Raw genomic sequence first — 26,330 nt, 5'->3', positions numbered from 1 at the left:
AGGAGTTCTGGGGAGAGGATTCAGATGCAGAAACAATACATTGCAAAGGGCCTTGAATGTCATCCTATGGAGTCTATAGAATTGATTGCACAGGCCATGGGAAACAATGGCAGGATTCCAGATTAATTTTGTTTTCTGTTCGTTCACTTTGTTTTGTAACAGTACCTATGATGAGGGAATGGGGAACAGATCGGAGGAGAGAGAGCTTTGAGGCACAGAGACCAGTTATAAGAGGCTAAACCTATAGTGTTTGTCAGTGAGTGGTGGGAGTTTTTCTTCTTCTTATGTCTTTTCGTTATTTCAGTTTTTTAAAAAAAAGCATGCTTGTAATACCTTTACTTAAAAAATTTAAAAAGCAGGTGATCTTTGTCTATCTTCTCCCTTTCTTTCTCTCTTCTCTCTCCTTCCTTCTTTTTCCCACCTTCTTTTATCCCTTCCTTCATTCTCCTCTCCTCCTTCCTTCCCTCTTCTTTCTTTCTTTTTTCCTTCCTTCTTCCTTTCTTCTCTCTCACCCTTTCCTTTTTTCTGCATTAGGGCCCTGGGAATGAAGCAAAGGTTTTAGATCCCATAGATTCTTGTGGTCAGGGTGCTGTCAGGACTCAGAGATTGGTTAGACATGAGGGGTGAAGGACAAGGAGAAGTCAGAAGGACTGAAGAGTTTCTAGCTCAGGTGACAGGGTAGTTTGGGGTTCCAACAATTGAGAGAAAGAACCAGGAAGGAGAACAGAGTTTGGATGAAGTGTCTGTGTGTCTCCAAATAAAGTCCATTTGAGGCTCACTAAGGGTTAATCCAGACCCAGGGCTAAGGAGTAAGGCCTGGAGTCTGGAGATGGACAGTTGGCATCATTAGCATAGGGGTGACTGATACCACCATGGACATTGATGAAACTGACCAGGGAGAGACTATGATTGAGAAAGTCCTCTTCGGCTGATAAAGAGTGAAATCTTGAAGGAATATATACATTTAAACGGTAGAGGAAGGAAGAGAAGTCAGAGAAAGAAATTAAATGAAACAGAGAACTTAGAAAGAATAAAGTTCATTTCCAAGGGAAGGAAAAACTTTGAGGAGAGTGACGGTCACTGATAAAAATTCTGCAAGGAGGCTGAATGGAATGAGGTCAATTAGGAAGATACCATGGCAATGGGAAAGTCTTTTCTGGTAAAATGATAAGGAGCGAAGACAGATGACAGGAGACTGAACAGTGACAGGGAAGTGACAGAGAGAGAGGACAGAGTCTTCTTAAGATGTATGGCAGTAAAGGGGAAGAAAGAGATGGTGTAGGCGGTCAAGGAAGCCATTCCTGTTTGTTTGTGTTTTTAAAGGAGAGAGAAACTTGATTTGGTTTGCAGATTAAACAGAAGGAGTCAGTAGAGAGAGAAAGAAGGGAATGATTGATTAGATAAGTTTCCAAAGAAATCAGAAGGAGGTCAAACAAACAAGGATACTTACAATGCTATCAGATTAAAAAAAGCATCCCGAATAAAATGCAGTGAGGGATCACTATCGGACTGCAATAGACACACTCTACCTAAAAGAGTAACTGCTTATGTCCCAAGCAACATAAAAAAATACATATGAGAAAAGTGAGGAAATTGCAAGAAGAAATAAAACTAGTAACCGCATAACAAACACTGTTCAAGACATGCCTGAGCAAAGCACAGAAATAAAGCTGAACAAAGAATAGAGACAAAAATGGAAATTGCAGTAGTTAAGGAGAAACTAACAGGTATATGAGACAACCTAAATGGCAGAGTTGAAAATATTTTCTTTTCAATAAAAACAGGTCTTGCACCAAAATCTATCACATAAGGGAGACAGTCACATTTAATAAATATACACATATAATACAATATTCACAAATATTAGAAAAACAGTATTAACTGAATTCCATTTAAGCAATATGATACAGGTATAAACTTTTTTTCTTATAAATAGTATCAATAAAAGAGGCAAGCCATGGCCCAATCCCTGTACCTTAAATTTCTTTTAGAATTTCACCTCTTGAAACTATTCTTCCACCCCAGCTCTTCAGGATTTCTCCCTAAGCTTAGCAGAGGACATTGGAGGGTGGTTTGTTCTTTATAAAGACTGATTATTGTTTGATGCAACTCTCTACTCATTCTGCTCTATTAAGACAAATAATGTTTTACATGTGTGGGTTAAAATTTTTTGGAGAATAGAAGAAAAAATTAAGATATGGATCATAAGAATTTATGATTAACTAAAAGTAACTCAAAAATAGATGAATGCCCAATCAAATCATGTCATACATAATTATGGAATACAATATGTCTATTAAAATTACAAATATATGGATTTTGTTGATATGAAAAAATGTGAATATTTAATTATGTTCTATGTGAAAAACAGAAAAAATACTTTGACATAGAACTGAGGAGGGTGTGAAATAATATGTCATTCGAGCATAATGTTCCTTACGTTATTTCCTTTAGAACTTCTTAAACTCATTTTTTAAAAAACAAAACAAAACAAAAACCAGGGACAAAATGGAACAATGTTCATCCTCTTTGAAGACTCAAGAAAATGAGCAGGTCATAGAAATTTCAGCAAAAGTACTCTTTTTAAATGAGCTAAATCCATCTTGAAGACCCATCATTAGTAAAGTAAGTGTTCCACACAGAAAAAACCAAACAAGATTAAAACTATACACAAAAACTATACACCATACACAAAAATAAACTCAAAATGGATTAAAGACCTAAATGTAAGGCCAGAAACTATCAAACTCTTAGAGGAAAACATAGGCAGAACACTCTATGACATAAATCACAGCAAGATCCTTTTTGACCCACCTCCTAGAGAAATGGAAATAAAAACAAAAGTAAACAAATGGGACCTAATGAAACTTAAAAGCTTTTGCGCAGCAAAGGAAACCATAAAGAAGACCAAAAGACAACCCTCAGAATGGGAGAAAATATTTGCAAATGAAGCAACTGACAAAGGATTAATCTCCAAAATTTATAAGAAGCTCATGCAGCTTAATAACAAAAGAACAAACAACCCAATCCAAAAATGGGCAGAAGACCTAAATAGACATTTCTCCAAAGAAGATATACAGAGTGCCAACAAACACATGAAAGAATGCTCAACATCACTAATCATTAGAGAAATGCAAATCAAAACTACAATGAGATATCATCTCACACCAGTCAGAATGGCCATCATCAAAAAATCTAGAAACAATAAATGCTGGAGAGGGTGTGGAGAAAAGGGAACCCTCTTGCACTGTTGGTGGGAATGTAAATTGATACAGCCACTGTGGAGAACAGTATGGAGGTTCCTTAAAAAGCTACAAATAGAACTACCATATGACCCAGCAATCCCACTACTGGGCATATACCCTGAGAAAACCATAATTCAAAAAGAGTCATGTACCAAACTGTTCATTGCAGCTCTATTTACAATAGCCCAGAGATGGAAACAACCTAAGTGTCCATCATCGGATGAATGGATAAAGAAGATGTGGCACATATATACAATGGAGTATTACTCAGCCATAAAAAGAGACGAAATTGAGCTATTTGTAATGAGGTGGATAGACCTAGAGTCTGTCATACAGAGTGAAGTAAGTCAGAAAGAGAGAGACAAATACCGTATGCTAACACATATATATGGAATTTAAGAAAAAAAATGTCATGAAAAACCTAGGGGTGAAACAGGAATAAAGACACAGACTTACTAGAGAATGGACTTGAGGCTATGGGGAGGGGGAAGGGTAAACGGTGACAAAGCAATAAAGAGGCATGGACATGTATACACTACCAAACGTAAGGTAGATAGCTAGTGGGAAGCAGCCGCATAGCACAGGGAGATCAGCTCGGTGCTGTGTGACTGCCTGGAGGGGTGGGTTAGGGAGGGTGGGAGGGAGGGTGACGCAAGCGGGAAGAGATATGGGAACATATGTATATATATAACTGATTCACTTTGTTGTGAAGCTGAAACTAACATACCATTGTAAAGCAATTATGCTCCAATAAAGATGTTTAAAAAAAAAAAAAAAAAAAACTACACAAAACACTTCAGAGCAATAAAAAGCTCAGTGGTGAAATCTGTGGTGACACCCACAAATTGGGAGATCTTATAAGCCAGTTATCTTGATGTTCAGGTAGGAAGAACACAATTTAATTAGCATTTTAAGAAAATAAAAAGGAACCAAAAAGCCAAATGAAAGAGAGATTGAGGTGATATATTCATAATCAGATTGGAAAACCTTGGCTTTCAATCTCTTTTGCTCTTATTAAGGGATACCAAATGAGTAATCTTTCTGTGCTTTATTCCTTATCTATGTGGGAATAATAATATATGTTTTTATAACCAACCCATAGGCCAGGAGATAGTTATGCTAAGGTCTTCCTATGGTCTTGCTGAGTATGAATCTCCTTTCTGCGAGAACATTTATCCCATAAGTATGGAGAGAAGTCTCTGCTCTTCCAGACTCCCTGAGATTCTCTCACTGTAAAAAGTGATTGGGGTTGACTTTCCACGTACTGTCTGTTTCCACAAACACAAAGGCAAGAGAAGGTTCCCAGATATTCATTTAATAAGTGATCTGGGGAGAAGGGCTTAACCATCCTGAATGTCTGGGGTTCTGTCGGTTTTAGATGGTTAATTCACTCCATCTCTTATTGAGCACCTACAATGGGCACTGGACACAGGGCTGGGTGTTCATCGCTCAGAAGTACTGAATAATCACATTCTATTATATTAATCCCTCCCTGGTACTGACTGGCAGTAACTGAAGGGATTACTCACAACCTAAGTCAACAAGCAAATTAATGCAGTGCCAGGGACAAACTGAAGAGCTTAAGGAGTCAATCGATCCAGGGAAAACAACGAAGTTTAGGGTAACCTGACTCGAAATAAAGATATTAATAACAAGTCAAAGGAAATGAAAGTGGTTTGATGACGTGTTGTAACAGCACGGGCAGCGCTGTATTTCACAGCTTCACTCCTTTATTGCTGCCTTCTTACTAATTAACACCTACTTTCTAACACTTTCCGGTCCTTGGGGGATACAAATGATGGACAAAGACTCGAAGAAGAAAACAGGAGCAGAGTGGTTTAGAGAGGTGATGCGCTAGAAAGCTCCCAGGTGCACGGCCACATGCCTGGCTTAAAACTTCCTCCCTCCCTTCTAACTGATAGAAAAGGGGATATGGGGCTTGCCTGGTGGCGCAGTGGTTGGGAGTCCGCCTGCCGATGCAGGGGACGCGGGTTCGTGCCCCGGTCCGGGAGGATCCCACGTGCCGCGGAGTGGCTGGGTCCGTTGAGCCATGGCCGCTGAGCCTGCGCGTCCGGAGCCTGTGCTCCGCAGCGGGAGAGGCCACAGCAGTGAGAGGCCCGTGTACCGCAAAAAAAAAAAAAGGGGGGGGGGATATGATTATCCTTCTTTGCCCTCCTTCCTCCCATTGCTCTTCTCTGACTCAGCAAAGAGGGATACCTCAATCCGTACCAAATATACCTTCAAATAACAACAAAGAAAAGTTGACTGGGACGATCAGAAGAAAAAGTCCCATCCCAAACACACTCCTTGATAAGATCTCTGAATGCTGTGATCCTTTGGTTGCTATTTTTGAAAAGGATGATTCAGTCTCAGGTACAGTACTAGAGAATTACAGAATGATTCTGAATGTCTCTGTCTAGACCAGAGAAATCCTGTCAAAAGAGGAAAAGAGGCAAGTGTTCTCATTTTCCCACAAAAAACATTTCAATGATAATGGATCATCCAGTACATCTCTACAAAAAGATCCTTCAAATTCTAAAAAAGTAAAATTACTATTGATGAATATTTACTACAGCCATCGTCAGTTTCAGATTGGTAAGTTATAATATAGATTTTTTATGTGTGGCATATGCAGTTAAAATTCATTAGGGACTCATAATTAAAGTGAAAAGCACATTTATAACCACTTTACAGGACATGGAGCCACATTTCCCCGTTTTAAATAATTACAATGTTTTAGCTGTATCTTGGTTTTTATCATGTGTAGTTTGCTCTGTCTGTGCTTCATTTGCTGTCGGGTTGGTAAAACATGAAGTTTCAAATTATATCCCTATTCCTGTGGGAAAACAGAATCCAATTTATGACTTTCCAGGAGGAATCCTGAACACATTCAACCACAGGATATCCAGCCAAAGAAAATGATGGTACTCCTGTCGTTTGAATCACTGAAATCTGATTTGGGTGATGTGCTGCCCATTGTCCTATATAGAGAACCCAAGTGGACGAAGGCAGAAGAAAGCCTGAAGTTCTGCACCGCAGTCGCTGTGGTTCTACCTGTGAAATTACCAGCTTCAGAGGGCTGATGGTGGACACTCACCACAACTTCACCACCTCAAGAAAGTACCATTCTTCACAATTTACATGAAAACTCCATATAGGGAAGAAACCATCTAATTAGAACATTTTTTCAACAGCATTTAAATATCAGACCAGCTGGATCTCCCCAGCCCATGTGAATTCAGTCAGCACACTCTTCCCAGAACCTATATCCTAACATCATTGAACGCTTGAGCTACATCTATCACCCAAATCTGGCTGTGATCATTTCTTGTCATTCGCTCCACACATTCAAAAATGAAACATTCTGTGGTAGCCTCAGAGGCACTCGTTTTGTGAAAGTGTGCATAAGAGAAACGGCATCCTTGAAATGAAATGCCTTACTAACCCCACACCATTTGTTCTTCCTCTAACCTTCCCTTTCCCAAATTCCCCTGTAAGGAATACATTTTCAAGGCTAATTCTATGTGACTGATCCGTGACTTACATTTTTAGCAGTTATAACCTCAACTGATATCTCAATCTGTATCAAACATACCTCCAAATATCAAGTTCCTTTTTTTTTTTTTTTTGGTAAAAGATAACAGTATCACTAAATAAAAATGTCATTTCACTCTGTTCCCTTCCTGTGCCACTGGAATCTATTAATCCAGCTTTTATCCCTCAAACCAACCAAAAGTGTCAGGAGCAGAGCTTGTCTTTTTATCAAACTTGATATCAAATAAAATACAGTTAAGACCACAATGAAAAGCAAAGACACATCAACTATAAAGCTCCTTGAAGCTCTTAGAATCTTGTTGAGGGGATGGAAAACATGCACAAAAAATAACAGTGGAATGTTTCTAAAATAAACAAGTTACTTTTGTTTTGACAGAAACTACCATAAAGGTGCTGAGGATGTTCAAAGATATAAAGAGATCGTCAGAAGGCATACTGAATATGTTCCTTAAGAGAGGAGAGTGGGTGGGAAAGTTCGAATGGTGGTCGTGGTGGTAGCGTGAGGGCAGTAACAACGAAGATAAGTGCAGGAATATATGAATCATGACAAATAACATCACCCAGACCCTATTTTTCCAAAGTATGTTCTCATACAAATGAGGTAATGATAGATGTAGAAATGCCAAATGCTGTGACTGCTATATAGGAGGGATCCAATAAATGTTTGGTTAAAAAAAAAAAAAAGCCCCCAGAAATAAATTAACAGAGTTGAGGAAATTAAAGAAGGCTGGAATATGTAAGGTGAACAGGGTTTAACAAAGATCTGAAGTCACTACTTAACAGGGAAATTTATCTAATAAGCGACTCCAGATATAGAAACACTAATGCTCACAGCAGTTAGTCCACCAAAACCTGACATTCTTTTTTCCTGTTTAGTTTATGAAAAGAAGTAATCGTCCATTCTCTAAGTGTTTGCTGCTAGAAACCTAAATTTTCAGATGCAGTGGGAAAAGCAATGTGGAAGGCAGAGGGGGGAAAAGGCACGTATGTGTTTTCTTCTCTCAGTTTGTTTGGGAAATGTATCTTCATTAAAAGCAATTGCCCTCAGCAGTTAAGACGCTCTCTTGTTCCACTTAGGGGAGGGGCTGGATGAGGGAAAGTGCTGAGTATGGGTCTTTATTATTCTGGCGATGTGGACTTGTTCATGTTCAAAATTTACGTTTTAAAATCTCTGGAAGGCATAGTGCATTTCAATTAGTTAGGATATGCAGTAGTTTGTCTTCTCCTAAAAACAATTATGTAAAATTTATTCTGGATTATTTGTAGTTTTAGTACTCAGGGGAATGTCTGCATTTTCAATTAAGAGCTAAGTATACAAATTAAAAGTGCTGCACAGTGAAGCTTAAATCCAGCCCTCACTAGTTGGTGCATATAAACACTAATATCAAATGATGCTTTTGTCATGTGATCCGACCCACAGCACATACAAATATAGAACATGACCATAAAAAGTAACGGACCATGCCCTCTGCTAAGTAATTTATGACAGTGGATCCAGACTGGAATGTCAGCTGGAATTACCTTCTCCCTGTTTGCTATTTTCGCATATACAGCTTTGTACAGATGATAGAAGCTATGTCTTGCAAAGAGGACTCACATTAAGGCTACTGAAATGATGAACAAGTACCAAATCCAAAGGCCAAAATATGTACGGCTTTTAAAAAGATTTGTTGAACGACGTCAATGACCACTTTTAAAATTAATTTTTGAATCAGGCCGCAAGAGAAAAACATGTAACCCTACCAATTTTGAAATATCAGATTTATAGTGTCTAGCAAGCAAATATGAAGCTTCACAGTGGGAAACAGTTGAAAATCATTTTATTAAAAATGCAAAGTGATCCCAACACTTGACTAAATGGAGTATGAAAAATTCCCACACATATACGTAGTTCTAACCTTTATGTAGAATTTGCCATCAAGGCAGTCTGGAATTGTAACAAACTTAGTATGAAATAGTTGATAAAACAAAGGATATTATCCTTCTTTATTAACCTTTACCCCCTTAGATAATCCCCCAAATCCCCTGTGTGTGATAACCACCTCGCTTCCTTTGGGAAGCCATTCATTATCTAATTCATGTCTTACACAAAGAGAAATGAGCTAATGTGCCTTATCAGATTAAAAAAAAAAAGTCACCATGAGTGATGTCCAACAGGACAGGGTCTTAGCAAATCCCTTCTGCCTCCACAGTCCTGGGTTTCTAAATACCTACAAAGCTACCAACCCATGGTCACAGCTCACGAGCTCATTCACAGCTTTATGTTGCTAAAGCAAACAGTCTGGCAGAAGAATGACAGAATTACCCTCTTTTCTGATTACCCTCCTCTCTGCATTCTGATAAACTAATGATTAGCTTTCCTGTTGGGATTCAGCCCTGACTGGGTAGCTTCAGGCTGTCAACTCAAGCAGACCCTGATGATATCACACAAACCTCTTCCTCTCCTTCCTTCCCTGGTGCTTTATTCTTCATCAACCAGCATCTACACCAGCCTTCACAAGGAGCCAGCGTGTAATTACCAAGGTAATGTTCTGGCCCTGGAAAGGCTCATATGAAAAGCAAAGGCTTCTTTCTGCCTCACTTCTCCAACTGTAACATGAAATGCTACTCAGGAAGCTGCTGGTTACAAAAAATTCAATCCTGTAGGTATCTGTATGTAACCAGTTTTTACCTGCTCTTCATAGATTGTATTTGAGCAGATATTTCAGTTGGGTTTAAGCCTATCTCTTCTCTAGAAATTTAAAGCGTATATTGCCTTTGAGTGCTTTTGGGTTGGTAGTGAAGAGAACCACCCATTGAGCAATATTAATGAGTCAAAACTTATACATATTTATGAAGTGAAAATATAGAGTTAATTTGGAAAAGGCCATAAAGTGAGTCACTGGTTAGATTCTAAAGTGCTACTCCTTTTTGAAATTCTGTCCACTGGGAAATACCACTGTTAAATGAAAACATAACTGAGCATGACACAAAAGATGAAAACCTGTTAATTTTTCTTGCAGTTTTATTTTCCTGTTTTCCAGATAAATGTAGAATTATATATTTAAAAATCCATTAAAAATACTCGCTCAGCACATATAATTAATAGCAGTTACTCAACAGAATATTTTCTTGATAGCTTTGTATGAAGACAAAAAGCTTTAAGGCAATCTTTTAAAGTAGGTGTTTCATTTTACATTAGGGCCAGAGTTATTTTATTGCATCATGTTACCTGTCATATGTCCCCTAACAAAAGAACTTGGCAGCACTAATCATGGCCAAATCTTTCAAGAAGATTCAGCAATCCTGACTGAGCTACACTGTGACATTTTCTGGGCACGGACTTAAGGAACACTTAGGAGCTTGGCTTTGTTCATTCGTTTGCTATTCCTTTACAATTTCCAGACCTGCCACTAGCACAACCTAATTTACCCAAGGCATGCTCTAAGATCAAAGTCACATGACTACTTTGCTTGGCATTTTAAAATATGGGACAATAATTTACACCTTATGGTAAAACATTACAGAGGCAAAAAAGGATGAACTCATTCTAATTAAAGGAAACTTCGAGATATCTATATACATGCATCTCTATCTCTATCTCTATCTCTCTATATATACCCAAAAACAATAAAAATAAATTCAACAGCTAGATTTGAAAGTTTTCTTGTCTTTCTCTGGATGGGAACTTGGGGATTAGCCTGGAAAACCCACTTGAGTGTTTAGAAAGGTATTTCCACTGAGAAAGACTTCATTTTAGTCAAGCCAAGTTACCCACTCTGGCAGATTGGTGACATGCTCAACAAATCTGTGAATTCCTCCTTCCCAGCGTACAGACTGATTAAATTTGCCACCTCCCTTGCATCTAGGAATGTCCAAGAGACTGAATGAAAGTAGAGGTGACACATGCCACTTCCAGGTCTGACCCATAAAACCTTCCCAGGAATGATTCTGTGTTCTCTTTCCCAATTCTATGGCTGAGGACTTAGAGCCAGGTAGGGGCTGGAAAGACAGAGGAAGCCTGGTTCCCTGAATGACCATATGGAAGACTGTCAACCAAAAACACCAGAGAAGACCTTAGGTGAGCAAGAAAAAAAATGTCTATGATGTTCAGTCATTGAGAATTAGGGACTTTTTCCTAAAGCAGTTGGACTGCCCTGACTAATACTGAATTCTCCTACTCAGTCACCTGACCCTTGCATGCTTTTTCTCATTCAATCCTCACAATAACTCTGTGAGATAGGAACTATTCACCCTATTTAAAAATAAGGAGGGACTTCCCTGGCAGTCCAGTGGTTAAGGCTCTGTGCTTCCACTGCAGGGGGCATGGGTTCAACCCCTGGTTGGGGAACTAAGATCCTGCATGCTGAAGGAAGGAAGGAAGGAAGGAAGGGAGAAAATAAGGAAACATGGGCAAAGAGAGTTCAACTGCCTTCTCCTAAGTGAGTAACTTGACAAGTTGGTTAGGTTAGAGTGACTCAGTGGGAATGTCTTGTGGACTTTACCAGATTAGTTTGTCAGTAGTCACCCGGAAAAAGAGAAAAGATTCTCAAATGTAGGAGACACCAATGAATTTGTTTTTCTTGCATTTGGATTAGCAGAGCTAATGAGCAGAAGATCTGGGACTCAGATCCACGTAGGCCCAAGTCCAGAGTCTCTCCTCTTAACCACCCCCACAAATTAATACGTTTTATGAAAATCTCAAACATATGGGCATAAACCCATGAGTAATCTGGATCTACCAGTGTACCGATGTAATTAGCTCAAGTCCTAAGGTTAACGCTACTAGGCTTTCTTTCTTTTTTTTTTTTTTACTAGGCTTTCTTGCTTAGTTTAAGATCAATAAATTATCAACATATTGGATGACTGCCCCATGCCTTAGAAAATCCTTACTGAGTGCTCTGAACAGAGCACCGTGTTGGGGCACGCATATCACCAGATGGAGGAATGGACAGAAGGAGTCTCTCATCTTCCTTTCCCTTCTAATTTCTCCGACTGTTTAGACAATGAAAGGACAAAAAATGTTTTAGATTCTTGCTCCACGCACAGGAAGGCACTATTTCCTTTTAAAATGCAAGCCCAAATAAAGACAGAAAAGGAGAGGGAGGGGTAGTAGAAACTCTTTCTCTCACTTCTGGAGGAATAAAAAACTCAGACTTTCAGTTTTTTTAATAGAATAAAATCCACAGACCAGTCAATGACCATAAATTATCTTCCCTTTAGTTGGAAACTAAACTTCCCTTTAGTCAGAAACCGGTACACATTAATTCCATGCAAACACACATACACACACACAATTTCATTGTCCGGTCTTAGCAGTGTAAGGCAGTTGGAGAAAATATGGAAAGTGTGCGTAGGAAGGAAGGCAATGCCTTCTGACTTACGGCACAACAGACGTGGTTCTCCACCACACCGGTGCTTCCTACCTGTCCGAAATTAACCAGGGCTAGAGGTGGTGGGGTCCAGGTGGAAGACCTCCCCAAACCCCTGGCGATAGCCTTCCTGGCGGGTGATGCCCAACCAGGGCTTCAGAAGCACTGGTCCAGTAGAAGTTACATTTTCAGCTCAGGCTAAAATTTGGGGGCCACTCATGGTAGAGATGATTAAAGATTATCTTTCACATCTCTCCTTGGTGATATGAGATGTCTCAATGCCAAGAGAAATCATTTCCCCTCTCCCAATTAACTCAACACTTTCTACAGTTTTATTTGGCCATGTAACTCCTATAAATGACTGTGCAGTGCAGTTCTTTTTATATGTAGTGTGAAAAGAACTTTGGATGGCGAGTAAAGTAATGGGCCCCGGTCTAGATCCCATGGCCAGGTCATTAATGTGTCACTGAACTTCACTTTTCATGCTTGTGAATTAGAAATATCCTATTTTCCCTAGATCCAACTGGTATAAAAGTAAATGAAGAGTTGAGTGTGCCCGGGTCCCTTGAAAAATTCTGCACACAAATAGGATTTTTAAATTGTCACTAAAATTCTTAACAAAGATACTGTAAGGACTAGAACAATCTTTTGCCCAAAGATCATTTTTATAAATTACAACAAGGGGAGAGAAGAAAAGCATGTTCTGCACATGTTTTATAAGTTGATCTATATCATGAGCATTGTAATATGTCTGTGATATGAGAGGGGTGCTTTCAAAGTGCAAGATGTGATGACCCATTAGTACATCAAGAAATCAATTCAGTGGGTCATGAACTGTCTTTAAAAAAAGAAGAAAAGAACAGAGCAATAGAATGGACTAGATGAAATATATCATAATGAACTGTACATGATAAGGATAACTGTTGTTTTGAGAAACTGGGTGATGAAATAAAATACATTTTTTCCTACAGGTCAAGGTTGAAAAATTTGAAACCCTTCATAATAGAGAATATAAGAAACGTGTTTCTTAGTCCAGAATGAGAAAGGAAATTTGAAATTGGATTGTCATCATTGTCAACCAGGGCTGTAGGCAAATCTCTTATCTTCTTCCAGGATAAACGGAGGAGTGAAGGTGGAGGAATGGGGGTGGGGGCAGGGAGGAAGCAGCAAACGGTAGGGTGGCTTCACATTCTGATCTGTGGCTCACGGCCTTATTTTAAAAACCAATTAACTGTTTTAGAGTCTGGCAAGGAGGAGGGAATCAAGGCAATCTGGATGAGTTTTCTATTTGTGCATAATGAATTACCACAAACTTAGTGGCTTAAAACAATATACATTTACCATCTCACAGCTTCTGGGCATGAAGCTATATTCTCTGCTCAGGGTTTCACAGGGCTGAAATCAAGGTGTCAGCAAGGCTACATTTCTATCTGGAGCTTTAGGTCCCCTTCAAAGTGCACACAGTCATTGGCAGAATTTGATTTCTTACACTTGTGGGACTGAAGTCTCTGTTTTACTGCTGGCTGTCAGCAGAGGGTCCCTCTCAGCTTCTAGAGGCTGCCCTCTTACAATGTGGTAGCTCATGTGTTCAAGGCCAGCAGGAGAATCTCTCTACAGCCACAATGACAGTCTTATGTGACATTACATAATCACTGGAGTGACTATCCCATCACCCTGATCATAAACCTAATCAAAGGATCGATATCCCATAAATTCACAGCTCATTCCTACACTCAAGGGGAGAGGATTATACTGGGCATGTATGTACGTTAGGCCGTGGGACTCTTGGAGTTGGTCTTAGAATCCCTGCTAATAGTTAGAATCTACCAAAAGCAATGACCATCAAGCATTTAGAACAACTTAAAAGAAATGTACACCAGCCTTCCACAGGACATGAACAGATGTCCCTCTACAAAAAGCCTCCATGGCCAAATAAGTCTGGGAAAATGTAAGTTTAAATAATAATATTTTACATGCTTCTTCAGTGAACAGAGTATGGGATTTTCCCAAACATATTTAATCCAGGAAAGTATTTTTTTGCGTTTGTGCTAAGTAAATTCACCACTTTATTAATATTAGTGTAATTACATCAGAAGCACTTGCATTACTGCTCTTGGACTGTCATTTTATCTCCTCCATGATGCCTTTCCTGATCACCCTTGTCTGCAAGATGCCTACTTCCCCGAATTTTGGTAGTACTAATGGTTTACCTTGCTTGATTGGCTGTTTGCTTATAATTGGTAAATATAAAATACTTTTACATTTTGATGGTGACCCTCTACAAAACTTAATCTCTTTGACGGCTGACACTCTGGCTTAAAGCAACAGGGAAGAGCGCTGGAGACAGCTGTGTAGTGGTGAAGCATGCTGGCTGAGAGTTCTGGGGGGCAATTCACCAGCTTTGGGACTAGTGAGCAAACCAGTTACCCTCTCTCTGAACCTCTTCTGATTCATCTTTAAATGGAGATTGCTGCAAGAGATGCCTTCTAAGGTCTCTTCCCATCTAATACTCTCTATGTGTTTTCCCAAGCCCTGCCCCATCTCCTAGGGGGCCTGGCCCATAATAAGCACTTGATAAATATTTGTTGACTGATTAATTGCATGCTTGCATCACTGTGGATTCAAAGATGTTCTAGGAGGTTGCTAGCTTCCAGCTGGCCAGGTGCTCAGCCCCAGTCTGGGCATCTAACACACACAACCCTCAGACCACAGGTGACTAATGTTGGTTTGGCCTTGCCTTATGCTTCCACAGCATAAGTGGTCACCTTCATTAGTATGATGGGAGGTACCCCTTGGGAAGTTCTCTTACCCTAAAATATCTTCCCTTCCCAATGCCTGATATTCCTTTTAAAGATTCATTTTTTACCATGTTCTCTCAGAGCCCTATTATAACTCTAATAATTGTATGAGTAATTGTTTAATAACATCCTCTAGAAAGTAAGTCACCTTACGTTCATACATACATAGGAATGTAGGGTGAGCAAGAGATAAACCTCTGCTCTTATAAGTCACTAAAATTTTGGAAATGTTTGTTAACGTAGCGTAACACAGCCTGCTTTGATACAGACATGCTAGGAGAAAAGAACATGAGTTTGCTATCTGACTATGAAGGGATTTTGTGCTGGTGGGGATTTCAAGTGGGGACGCCTGTCTCGCTGCTCAAAATGTAGCAACAGACCAGTAGCATTAGCATCACCCAGAGCTTGTTAAAACTGTAGACTCTTGGGCCCCATCCTAGATGTACTGACCCAGACGCTGCACTTTAGCAAGATCTCCAGGTGATTCAGATGAAGATCAGAGTTTGAGAAGTAGTCATCTAGAGGCGGCTAGAGGCGTAACTTTGAGAGCCATCCACACACCACAGGCTCTTAGGGTGTAGTCCCTGGCCTAGCAGCATCACCATCACACAGGAACTTTTCAGAAACGTAGATTCTTGGGCTTCAACCAGGACCTACTGAATCAGAGCCTCTGCAAGTGGGGCCCAGCAATCTGTGTCTTAACAACCCTGCAGGCGATTCTCATACACGCTAAAGTTTGGGGACCACTATCATATATCAATGAGAGTTAAAATTACAGCAGTTAGTATTCTCCTGAAAGAAGAGAGGAAGGCATGGACAATTATAACATTGTTCCTATGAGAAGATACAATCTGTTTTATGATAATCTTTATGATGTATCTTCTAGAATGCGCACTGGGAATGTCTAGGCCTGGTGGACTGCTTTTCTATTGAGTGGAAGCAACTAGGACAGTGCTCTGGGTTAAGAGGGAGGGCACAGAAAGGGAGGTGGGCATCAAAAAATTACCTTCTATTTTGCCTACTGATCTTCTGGGGCTTATTATTCTTGGAGTACTGTGATAAGTGCTATAGGGAACATTTCCAACGAATGCCTTTCCTGGATATGAGTCCCCTGAAACATCCATTCCTCTCCCTTTCATCAAGAATGCAGTAGAGTAAGAAGGGGCAACTCCAGATATTACACCCAAGAATCTGCATAGCCACATGCTAAGTCACACATTATCCCTGACTATGGCTTATTTGGGGATGCCACCGTCCCAGTATATTCATTCACTTGTTCACTCACTCACTTTATCATCCAATATTTAATGAGTGACTTTTATGTGCACGGCCAATGGAGAGGCTTCTTGTTCTGCGCTTAGAAAAGGGATTGAGTGGAGCACCGGCCAGGAAAGTAATGGTTCTTTCCTCCATCTGAGACTCAATGATGCAATGAAGCCACCTCTCCTCTCACTTCAGTCACAGAAAAGGTAGGCTAAGGCTGTATCACATTGTGATTTCCTAGTTTCACTGTTCTCTTTTGCAAAGAGAAAAAAGTCAGGGATTGAGAAAGCCAAGGAGGAGACTGCATCCCCGATGGAACACAGAATATCTCCATCCCTGCAAAGCTGCCTGCCTGGACTGTGTGCTAACCCCTCATTTCCCACGAGGGACAGGATACATCCATCCAGCGTGCGGGTTGGCAGCTCTGGCTGCAAGTTATCTGGTTTTTGGTTTTTTTGGCTGCACTGCACGGCATGTGGGATCTTAGTTCCCTAACCAGGGATGGAACCCACGCCCCCTGCAATGGAAATGTGGAGTCTTAGCCATTGGACCGCCAGGGAAGTCCCTGGCTGCACGTTAGAATCACCTGTGGAATCCATAAACCTCTTAAGGCCAAGACCACTCCTCAGACCAATTAAACCAGAGCCTCTTGGAGCGAGATCTAGGCACTGGTATTTAGAAAAATGTTTCCAGGTGGTTGCATTGCACAGGAGGGCCTGGGACCTACTGCTCCAGGGAGGGTAAGGTCTCAGGTCTTGGTTCTTTATGAAGCCGAGCTTCACCCTCTGAAAGGCAAATCCTAGCTTCCTAGGATTCTCAGCCCAACTTTTTCAACTTTAGGTGTTTGTTTTAGAATTTAAAGTGAGCTATTAAATTTAAACTATTGTGTTATATTTCAATTATCTTTTATATTTATATGGCTGTTACCAAACTTCAGATGCAGAATATTTAGTCAAAACAACAATTGTTATTTTTTCTTATTTAACAAGGTATGCTGGTAGTAGATCTACTTTTTAATGAATAATTTTATTCATTACACACTGAGCCTAACAATGCTATTTGTTAAATAGGAACTAATCAAATTCATACATAGAATTTACAGGTGAGGATAGATGTGAACAGTTTTTGAAAACAAAGCAGCACGAAGTATGAACTAAAAATTAGCAGCAAATACTTCCTTGATTATAAAATGGTTGTGAGACTAGTAAAAAGAATAGGATACAGATGACATAAATAAATTGACCTTTTAAACTGGTGATGTTGATTGTTGCAGTATGAATTTGGCCATAATAAGATTATAAAGACAGAAGAAATGTTTCATACTATGATCTGGATTAGGGACAGAACTTGCGGTGCTATACATCTCATTTTCGGGATGTCTCTCACAGTAACTGGTTCTGTTGCTTCCCTGTTTTCTATCTTACACTGCCCATTCCCTAGGCAGCCCTGGCTCTCAGGATACACTCTTACCTCTTGGGGTTGTTGGTACTGAGAGGCCATCAGAAGGAAAGCTCGCTGGGCCTGGAAAGCACTATGCACCATTTCTGCCTGGGAACAAAAAGGAACAGGAAAGTTTAATTGTTTGAGCTCCTAAATGGAGCATTACCACATGATCCAGCAGTTCCATCTCTAGGTATATACCCAAGAAAAATGAAAACGCATGTCCACACAAAAACGTGTAAATAAGTGCTCATAGCAGCATTATTCATAATAGCCAGGAAGTAGAAAGAACCAGAATGTCCATCAACTGATGAATGGATAAACAAAATGTGGTATATCCAGACAATGGAATATTATTCTGCATTCAAAAGAAATGAATTGCTGATCCATGCTACAACATGGGGAACTTTAAAAACATGCTGAGTGAATGGAGCCAGTCACAAAAGACCACATTTGTATGATTCTGTTTACATGAAATGTCCAGAATAACCCAATCTACAGAGACAGAAAGTAGATTAGTGACTGCCAGGGGCTGGTGGGAGGAAGGAATGGGCAGTGACTGCTAATGAGTATGGACCTTCTTTTGGGGGTGATGAAAATGTTCCGGAATTAGACAGTGGTGATGGTTTCACAACTTGGTGAATATACTAAAGATCTCTGAATTATATACTTTAAAAGAGTGAATGTTATGATATGTGAATTATATCTCAACAAAGCTGTTAAAAAAAAGTTTGAGCCCCAAAGTGCAATTGTTTTCCAAAGGGTGTCTCTCCTGTCCTCTTTCATGCCCCAATCTGTTCCATACCTTCTAGTGGAAAGAAAATTGCCCCTTAAGCCATCCCCATAAAGATATGCTCACCAAGGATATACGTATAAGTATAACTGATTCACTTTGCTGTACACCTGAAACTAACACAACATTGTAAATCAAATATACTCCAATAAAAATTAAAAAAATACAAAATTTTAATAAGAAGGAAAAAAAAAAAGATATGCTCACTGAGAGCTAGTGATTTCTACCACTGTTCATTAAGACTGTTCTGAAGGAGATTTCAGTGCTACCTGGACTCAACCCCGCCCCAGAAAGGCCTTGAGCAGATGGGAATGTCTTTAAACACGTGGTACCATATTCTCTTCTCCTTACCTTCTACCCATGCTTAACTAATTAATTCTTTAATTTTTTTAAAGTTAAAAAGTTACAGAAGAATACCAAGAAGAAAATAATTCCAAATATTCATATCACACAATCAGTCATTTTTGGCATGTTTTTCTAGTTTTTAGGAAAATTCACGCAGTTGTTCTCATAAGACAAAGCATAATGATTTAGAATAATTTTTTAGGGCCATAAGGTACAAAGATTAAAGTTTTTAAAAAATGCCTCACAACCTAGAAATAATCATTATTAATGTGAGATGAACATCATGGCAGCCACCATTTAAGATCTATATGCAGAGAGACTTTGGTAAAATGGGACCACACCCTAGGTGCCATTTTTTAAAATAAAAAGTATAAATTTTAATTATAATTGAATACTAAAAATGAAAGAAAGAATTGATAAGCTTCAAATAAAAGTTTCTGCACTGTGATAATTATTATGTCCTAAATGATGATTCTAAGGTAAAAAAATATAAAATATTAAGAAATTGGAATAATTATGTGTTTATACTTTAAAGTAATACATGATATAATTTTAGACAATACTGATTGACTCCTTATTGGGAAAGATGAGAACATAAGGACTTCCCCACTTCTTTCTATCTCTGGTCCCCATTTTTCATATTTTTTAGTTATTATTTTTACTGTAACATTAATTCCCATAGCTATTGAGAATTAGTTCTACATTTAAACCTACCTAGTGGTTCTCACCAGTTGTTTTACCATGACTTCTCCATTTCTGAGTTATTTTGATTTTTTTAACTGGTTGGACTCCCATTATCAAGGTATGTTCTTCAAAAAGGTCTCAAAGTTGCTTAAGTTCTTCAGTCTCAAGCATGTCTCCCTGTCATCTATATATTTTAACAACATCTTGGCTCGATACAACACCCCTGGGTCTCTCTCTCTTACCATGTGCAGACAGCATAGCAGTGAATGTGGCAACGCAGAAATCTAAGCCACCTTGATTTTGTTTCTCCCTTGTGGGAAACTGACTTTTCTATTTTGACACCTGAAGAATTATTTCTTTATCCTTGGATTTTAATGGCTTTACTAAGTTATGTTTGCATTTTGAGCATTCTGTGTTATATTTCTTGGAATAGATTTGGTCCTTTCTTCATTTATGGGAAATTTTCTTATATTACTATATCTTTCAAAATATCTTTTGTTCCATTTGTTAGATTCTCTACTCAGGGACTCCAATTATTATCCTCATATTGTATAATTTTGAATGTTTTCATATCATTTAGATTTTCTCCCCCTCTCTCTGCCTTTAATTTCCTTGTCTGTCATCTGTATTTACTGTGATTATATCAATAGTTTTCTCTATTGTTGGTAAACAGATTTTCAATAGGGTCTCATACACATGAACATTTCTAATTTATATTTCATTTCTGTATTAATGTTGTTTTTGGTTTTTATTTGTTAGACTTCAATTTCCCTTTGCATTTCATTCTTATTGTTCTATCACCTTATGCTATTTAAAAAATATGTTTATACTCTTATTAAATTTTAAGTTACTTATTAGTCTAAGAGTCTAATAAGATTAAGCCATAGTGAGGAATCTGTTTCTGTTCATTGTTTTATTTTCTTTGAGGGCAAGCCCATGTCTTTCCTTCGCATACTCTGTTCCTCTCTGACACACTATTTCTAGTCACCATGTGGGTGATTCCTTGAGTCTTTTGCCACCATATGAGAGACTGGTTTATTTTCCATTTCAAACAAGAGTGTTCTACCTAATCTTCTAAGGCCTGATGGAACAGGGGACAGGGAAAGGGAGTGCTCAACTTTTCTCATTATTTTTCATCCAAGCGTTTTCTTTCCTACTGACAAGAAAATGCTTGAAAGCAAACCAAGGTTTCTAGATCATTTACATTTAAAATCACAAATTTACCACCATCAACATAACAGATTAAGTCTTATGAATATTTAAATGAGGGTATATTTTCCATTTTGGAGTACACCATCTCCTCTTTGTCCTGGTAGCCTGATTGCTGGGATTATATTGCTCAAAATCTCAAATTCTGAATATTCCTTAGGGAGATAGTGGATTTTCACATTTTACTGTCCTGGAGGCTACAATGACCTTATGAATGTGAAGCTCTGAACTACTGAATGTTTATCCATACATCAAAATGTGTATTTTCAGTGGATCAGAAGGACTTTTGTCAGTCTCTAATGACTACATTTCCAAAAGAAGATTATGAAATAAAACTCTCCACTGCTTGGATATAAATAAAAGAACTGCACTTCTCCCAACAACGATAATACAGAAGTATGGTCCTCGTCTACAACAAGCCTTGTGGAGTCAGCTGAATTATAGTTGGTGTGGGAACAGTAATTTGGGATTGTCTGACTTCTACAGTTAAAACTGCAGCTCAGAGGTGGCATTAACAATAATTTTGTAGTTATCCCAAGATGAACACTATCATTGACCTTTTTTACTTCCCCTAGAAACAACATTTAGCCTGTTGCTAACAGAACAATTTTCCAACGGGTCTGATTAGCCAAGATGGCCAATTTCATTAATTAGTCTCTTCCCCCACATGGCCTTTCACTCAACAACAGGCGTGGAGGTTGGAGCACAGAATGGTTGAATATCTAGCTATCTGCTTCAACTCTCCCTACCGCTTTGCTTATATAGACAAATCTTTCTGAGGATTCAGCTGTGCACCTCTTTCAGCTCCCTGGAACTCTGGGCATGATTAGCAGACTCTAAACCACATTCATTTTTAACTTCATCAGTCCACGTTTCAAAGGATTTTCATTCCACCTTTGACATACTCTGACCTACCTGCTTCTTACTTCTGGAAAGTTCCATGAGTCCCCTCAACCAGACAGCATCCTATTTAGGAGCAATTTCACTGAACCTGCTGAGTTCTGATAACTTGAAAGAGAGAATTTGGCTCACTCAGGCAGTTCAAAACATTGTGAAAGAAAAAGCCAAACGTAGGGATTTTCAGTAACAACAAATAATTGAGGGTTTTTGCTGAGTTTATCACACATGTGCCAGGCTCAGAGAGCCTCAGTGACCTTTGTGTGTACACATGCACATCTATCTGCTTGTGAGCACGTGTGTGCAGAGAGGAAAGGGACAGTTCGGGTTAGAGGCAAGGCTGTGCATTTTGTTTGAACTCTAGCAATTAACACTTAGGCAACTGGGGTTCTTAGATAGATAGGTTGGTAGACCATCTTGTTCTGTGGTCCTAGACAGTAGGAGAATGAATTTCAGTAATCAGTTTAAAGCAAGCCTCGGGACAAGCAGACACCAGTTAATATGACTTATTTCCATCTAATCCCCTTGGGAGAGAGCTGACTCACTGGGGAAGCTCAATTGATCTCTGAATATTCATCAAAGCTTTCCATTGTTTCATTGGGAAGCTACAGGCCACAAAGTACCATGTGGATGACAAAATGAACAGGTGCAACTGAGAGAAAGGGTAAAGGTAATACTTGGAGGAAATGCAAGAAGCATCCAGCCAGGGTGCCTGTGCTGAAGGCATTTCCAGATCTTCTGAAACTGAATCAGCCCTCTTCTTGACAGCCAGACAGCCAAGGGAAGGGGATCCTCTTCCTCTGATGAAGGTCAGGGGAATGGGCATCTGCTCATCAGGTGCAATTTTTGGGCCCTGGGAAGGTCACTGTCAATGCCATCTTCACATTCCTCCCCAGTGAGTCTGCCAATGTCCCACATTTTACAATTAGAGATATTGTATTTTTAGATCTTATTCCTTAGGGCCCTCTAATCTACCCTAAAGGAGAAGTCCCTTGAGTTTCAGCCAATGAAGAGGTAAAAGGGGACCTGATAGATGAAAGCAAGACAGGAAAATGGGCTAAGAAAAAGAGGTGATAGGATGCCAAAGACAAGTTTCACCTACTTCATGATTTTGCTTAAAACAAGATTGAAGATGCTTAATTTTGTAGACATAAACATAAGTACTGACCCTACAAAGTTGGATTATGAAGTCATCTGTGCTGACATATAAAGGGCCATGAAGAAGACTTACACCAGCAATTCTCAACCTTGAGTTTTCATTATAGTCACCTGGAGGGTTTGTTAAAACAGATTGTCATGTCTCAGCCCCAGGGTTTCAAATTCGGCAGGTTTGGGTGGGCCCAAGTATTTACATTTCTAACGCATTATCTAACAAATGCTGCTTGCTATAATCACTTAATTAGTTCCAGAAGTTCCTTCTCAATTCTTTTGAATTTCCTACATAGACAAAGATCATGTCATCTGTGATAAAAGACAGTTTTATATCTTCCTTCCCTATCTGTGTGCATTTTAATTCCTTTTCTTGCCTAATTGCATTAGCAAAGATTTCTAGGATTGGTGAGAGGGGACATCCTCGCCTTGTACCTGATCTTAGTGGGAAAGCTTCAAGTTTCTCACCATTAAGTATGATATTAGCTGTCGATTTCTTGCAGATAGACTTTATAAGTTGAGAAAGTTCCTCTCTAGTCCTAGTTTACTGAGTTTTTATCATGAATGGGTGTTGGATTTTTTTTTTTTAAGTTATACTTTCTTCTTTTTTCATGTATTTTATTATTTATTTATTTATTTATTGGCTGTGTTGGGTGGCCCCTCCTGCTGCGGAGCTCGGGCTCCAGGGCATGTGGACTTCAGCAGTTATGGCTCACAGGCTCCAGAGCGCAGGCTCAGCAGCCGCTGCGCATGGGCCTAGCTGCTCCGTGGCATGTGGGATCTTCCCGGACCAGGTCTCGAACCCGTGTGCCCTGCACTGGCAGGCAGACTCTCAACCACTGCGCCACCAGGGAAGCCCCTGGGTGTTGGATTTTGTCCAAATACTTTTTCTGTATCTATTGACACGATCACATGATTTTTCTTTTTTAGTCTGCTGATGTGATAGATTACATTAATTGATTTTTGAATATTGAACTAATCTTGCATACCTGGGATAAACCCAATTTGATCATGGTGTATAATTCTTTTTATACTTTTTTGGATTTAATTAACTAATATTTTGTTGAAGATTTTTGCATCTATGTTCATGAGAGATACAGGTCTGTAATGGTTTTTTTAATGTATTTATTTTATTTTATTTATTTTTGGCTGCATTTGGTCCTCATTGCTGCGTGCGGGCTTTCTCTAGTTGTGGCAAATGGGGGCTACTCTTCACTGCGGTGCACAGGCTTCTCACCGCAGTGGCTTCTCTTGTTGCGGAGCATGGGCTTTAGGCATGAGGGCTTCAGTAGTTGTGGCATGCAGGCTCAGTAGTTGTGGCTCGTGGGCTCTAGAGTGCAGACTCAGTAGTTGTGGCACACAGGCTTAGTTGCTCCCCAGCATGTGGCATCTTCCTGGACCAGGGGTCAAACCCATGTCCCCTGCATTGGCAGGCGGATTCTTAACCACTGCGCCATCAGAGAAGTCCCAGGTCCGTAGTTCTCTTATGTCTTTGTTTTATTTTGGTATTAGGGTAATGCTAGCCTCATAGAATGACTTAGAAAGTATTCCCTCTTTTTCTATCCTCTGAAAGAGATTATAGAGAATTGGTGTAATTCCTTCCCTAAATGTTTGATAAAAGTCACCAGTGAACAAATCTGGGCCTGGTGTTTTCTATCTTTGAAGGTTATTCATTATTAACCCAATTTTTTAAATAGATACAGGCCCATTCAGATTGTTTGTTTCTTCTTGTGTGAGTTTTGGCAGATTTGCCTTTCAAGGAATCAGTTTATTTCATCCAGCTTATCAAATTTGTGGCCATAGAATTGTTCATAGTATTCTTTTATTATCCTTTTAGTTTCCATGGTATCTGTACTGATGTCCCCTCTCTCTTTTTTTGTTATTAGCCTGGCTAGAGGCTTATCAATTTTATTGATCTTTTCAAAGAACAAGCTTTTGATTTTGTTGATTTTTCTCTACTGATTTCCTGTTTTCAATTTCATTGATTTTTGCTCTAATTCTTCTTTTCTTCTTTTTCTAGTTTCCTAAGGTGAGAACTTAGATTATTGATCTTAGATCTTTGTTTCTAATATATCCATTCAATACTATAAATTTCCCTTTCAACACCACTTTCACTGCATCCCCTAAATTTTCCCTTTTACTTAGTTCAAAATATACTTTTTAATTGAGGTATAATTGACATGTAACACTGTATTAGTTTCAGATGTATGACATAATAATTCAATATTTGTATATAGTGTGAAATGATCACCACAATAAGTCTAATTAATACCTAAGTTCAAAATATTTTTAAAATTTCTTCTTTGACCTATGAGTCCTTTAGAAGTGTGTTGCTTAATCTCCACATATCTGGGGATTTTCCAGTTACCTTTCTGTTATTGATTTTCAGTTTATTCCACTGGGGTCTGAGGGCAGATATTATATGATTTCTATTCTTTTAAATTTGTTAAGGTGTGTTTTATGTCACAGAATGTGATTTACCTTGGTGAGTGTTGCATGTGAGCTTGAGAAAAATGTGATTTCCTGTAATTTGAAAGTGATATGCTGAGGTGTAGTTTTTTTGGCATTTATGCTGCTTGGTGTTCTCTAAGCTTCCTGGATCTGTGGTTTGGTGTCTGACAGTAATTTGGGGAAAATTCTCAGTTATTATTGTTTCAATATCTTCTGTTCCTCTCTCTCTTTCTTTTCCTCTAGTATTCCCATTATACAGATGTTACATCTTTTGTAGCTGTCCCACAGTCCTTTGATATTCTGTTCTGTTTTCTTCCCCAGTCTTTGTTCTCTTTGTTTTTTGGTTTATGAAGATCCTATTAATATATCCTCTAATTCAGAGGTTCTTTCCTCAGCTGTGTACAGTCTACCGATAAGCCTATCAAAGCCATTCTTCATTTCTGTTACAGTGTTGTTGTTGTTGTTTTCATTTTGGCCAGTGTAATTTTATTTTATTTATTTTTATTTTTAACATCTTCATTGGAGTATAATTGCTTTAAAATGGTGTGTTAGTTTCTGCTTTATAACAAAGTGAATCAGCTATACAGTAAAAAAGCATGCATGAACAGATGAGCAATATAAGCAGAGAGATACAAATTCTAAGAAAGTACCAGAGAAATGCTAGTGATAAAAAACACTGTCCAGGGCTTCCCTGGTGGCGCAGTGGTTGAGAGTCTGCCTGCCGATGCAGACGACGCGAGTTTGTGCCCCGGCCCGGGAAGATCCCACATGCCGCGGAGCGGCTAGGCCCGTGAGCCACGGCTGCTGAGCCTGCACGTCCGGAGCCTGTGCTCCGCAACGGGAGAGGTCACAACAGTGAGAGGCCCGCGTACCGCAAAAAAAAAACACCACTGTCCAAAGCTCTTGTTCTGTCCGGGTCACCTTTTAGAGAAGTCCATCTCTGTTTGCCAGAGAACTCTGATTGCCTGTGTGATGTGGCATTCGTAATCATGCAGTCAAACATGCAATCCTGGATGGGTGTCCCTGACTGCACAGTCCAACTCAAAATACATGGATTTCCTTTGCCACAGTGGTACTCAAATGGTGCCCTGAGAAGGTCCCCTCACAGGGACTTGAGTGGGGACAGAAAAGGAGGATAGGCACAGGCCAC

The 26,330-nt window shown here is 39.3% G+C and overlaps 1 protein-coding gene across 1 annotated transcript in view; it reads right to left on the bottom strand.

The window, feature by feature from the left end:
• Positions 1-26,330, bottom strand: part of CAP2 (cyclase associated actin cytoskeleton regulatory protein 2) — a 137,287-nt gene that overhangs the window by 64,958 nt on the left and 45,999 nt on the right. The window contains exon 4 of the mRNA XM_067752068.1: positions 17,683-17,760. Coding sequence (XP_067608169.1) covers positions 17,683-17,760 — 78 coding nt within the window. The remainder of the gene's footprint in view (positions 1-17,682; positions 17,761-26,330) is intronic.

The sequence above is a fragment of the Pseudorca crassidens genome, chromosome 10, assembly GCF_039906515.1.
Source record: "Pseudorca crassidens isolate mPseCra1 chromosome 10, mPseCra1.hap1, whole genome shotgun sequence".
Classification (NCBI taxonomy): domain Eukaryota; kingdom Metazoa; phylum Chordata; class Mammalia; order Artiodactyla; family Delphinidae; genus Pseudorca; species Pseudorca crassidens.
Note: the sequence above shows the minus strand (reverse complement) of the source record. Positions and strands in the feature narration are given on the sequence as shown.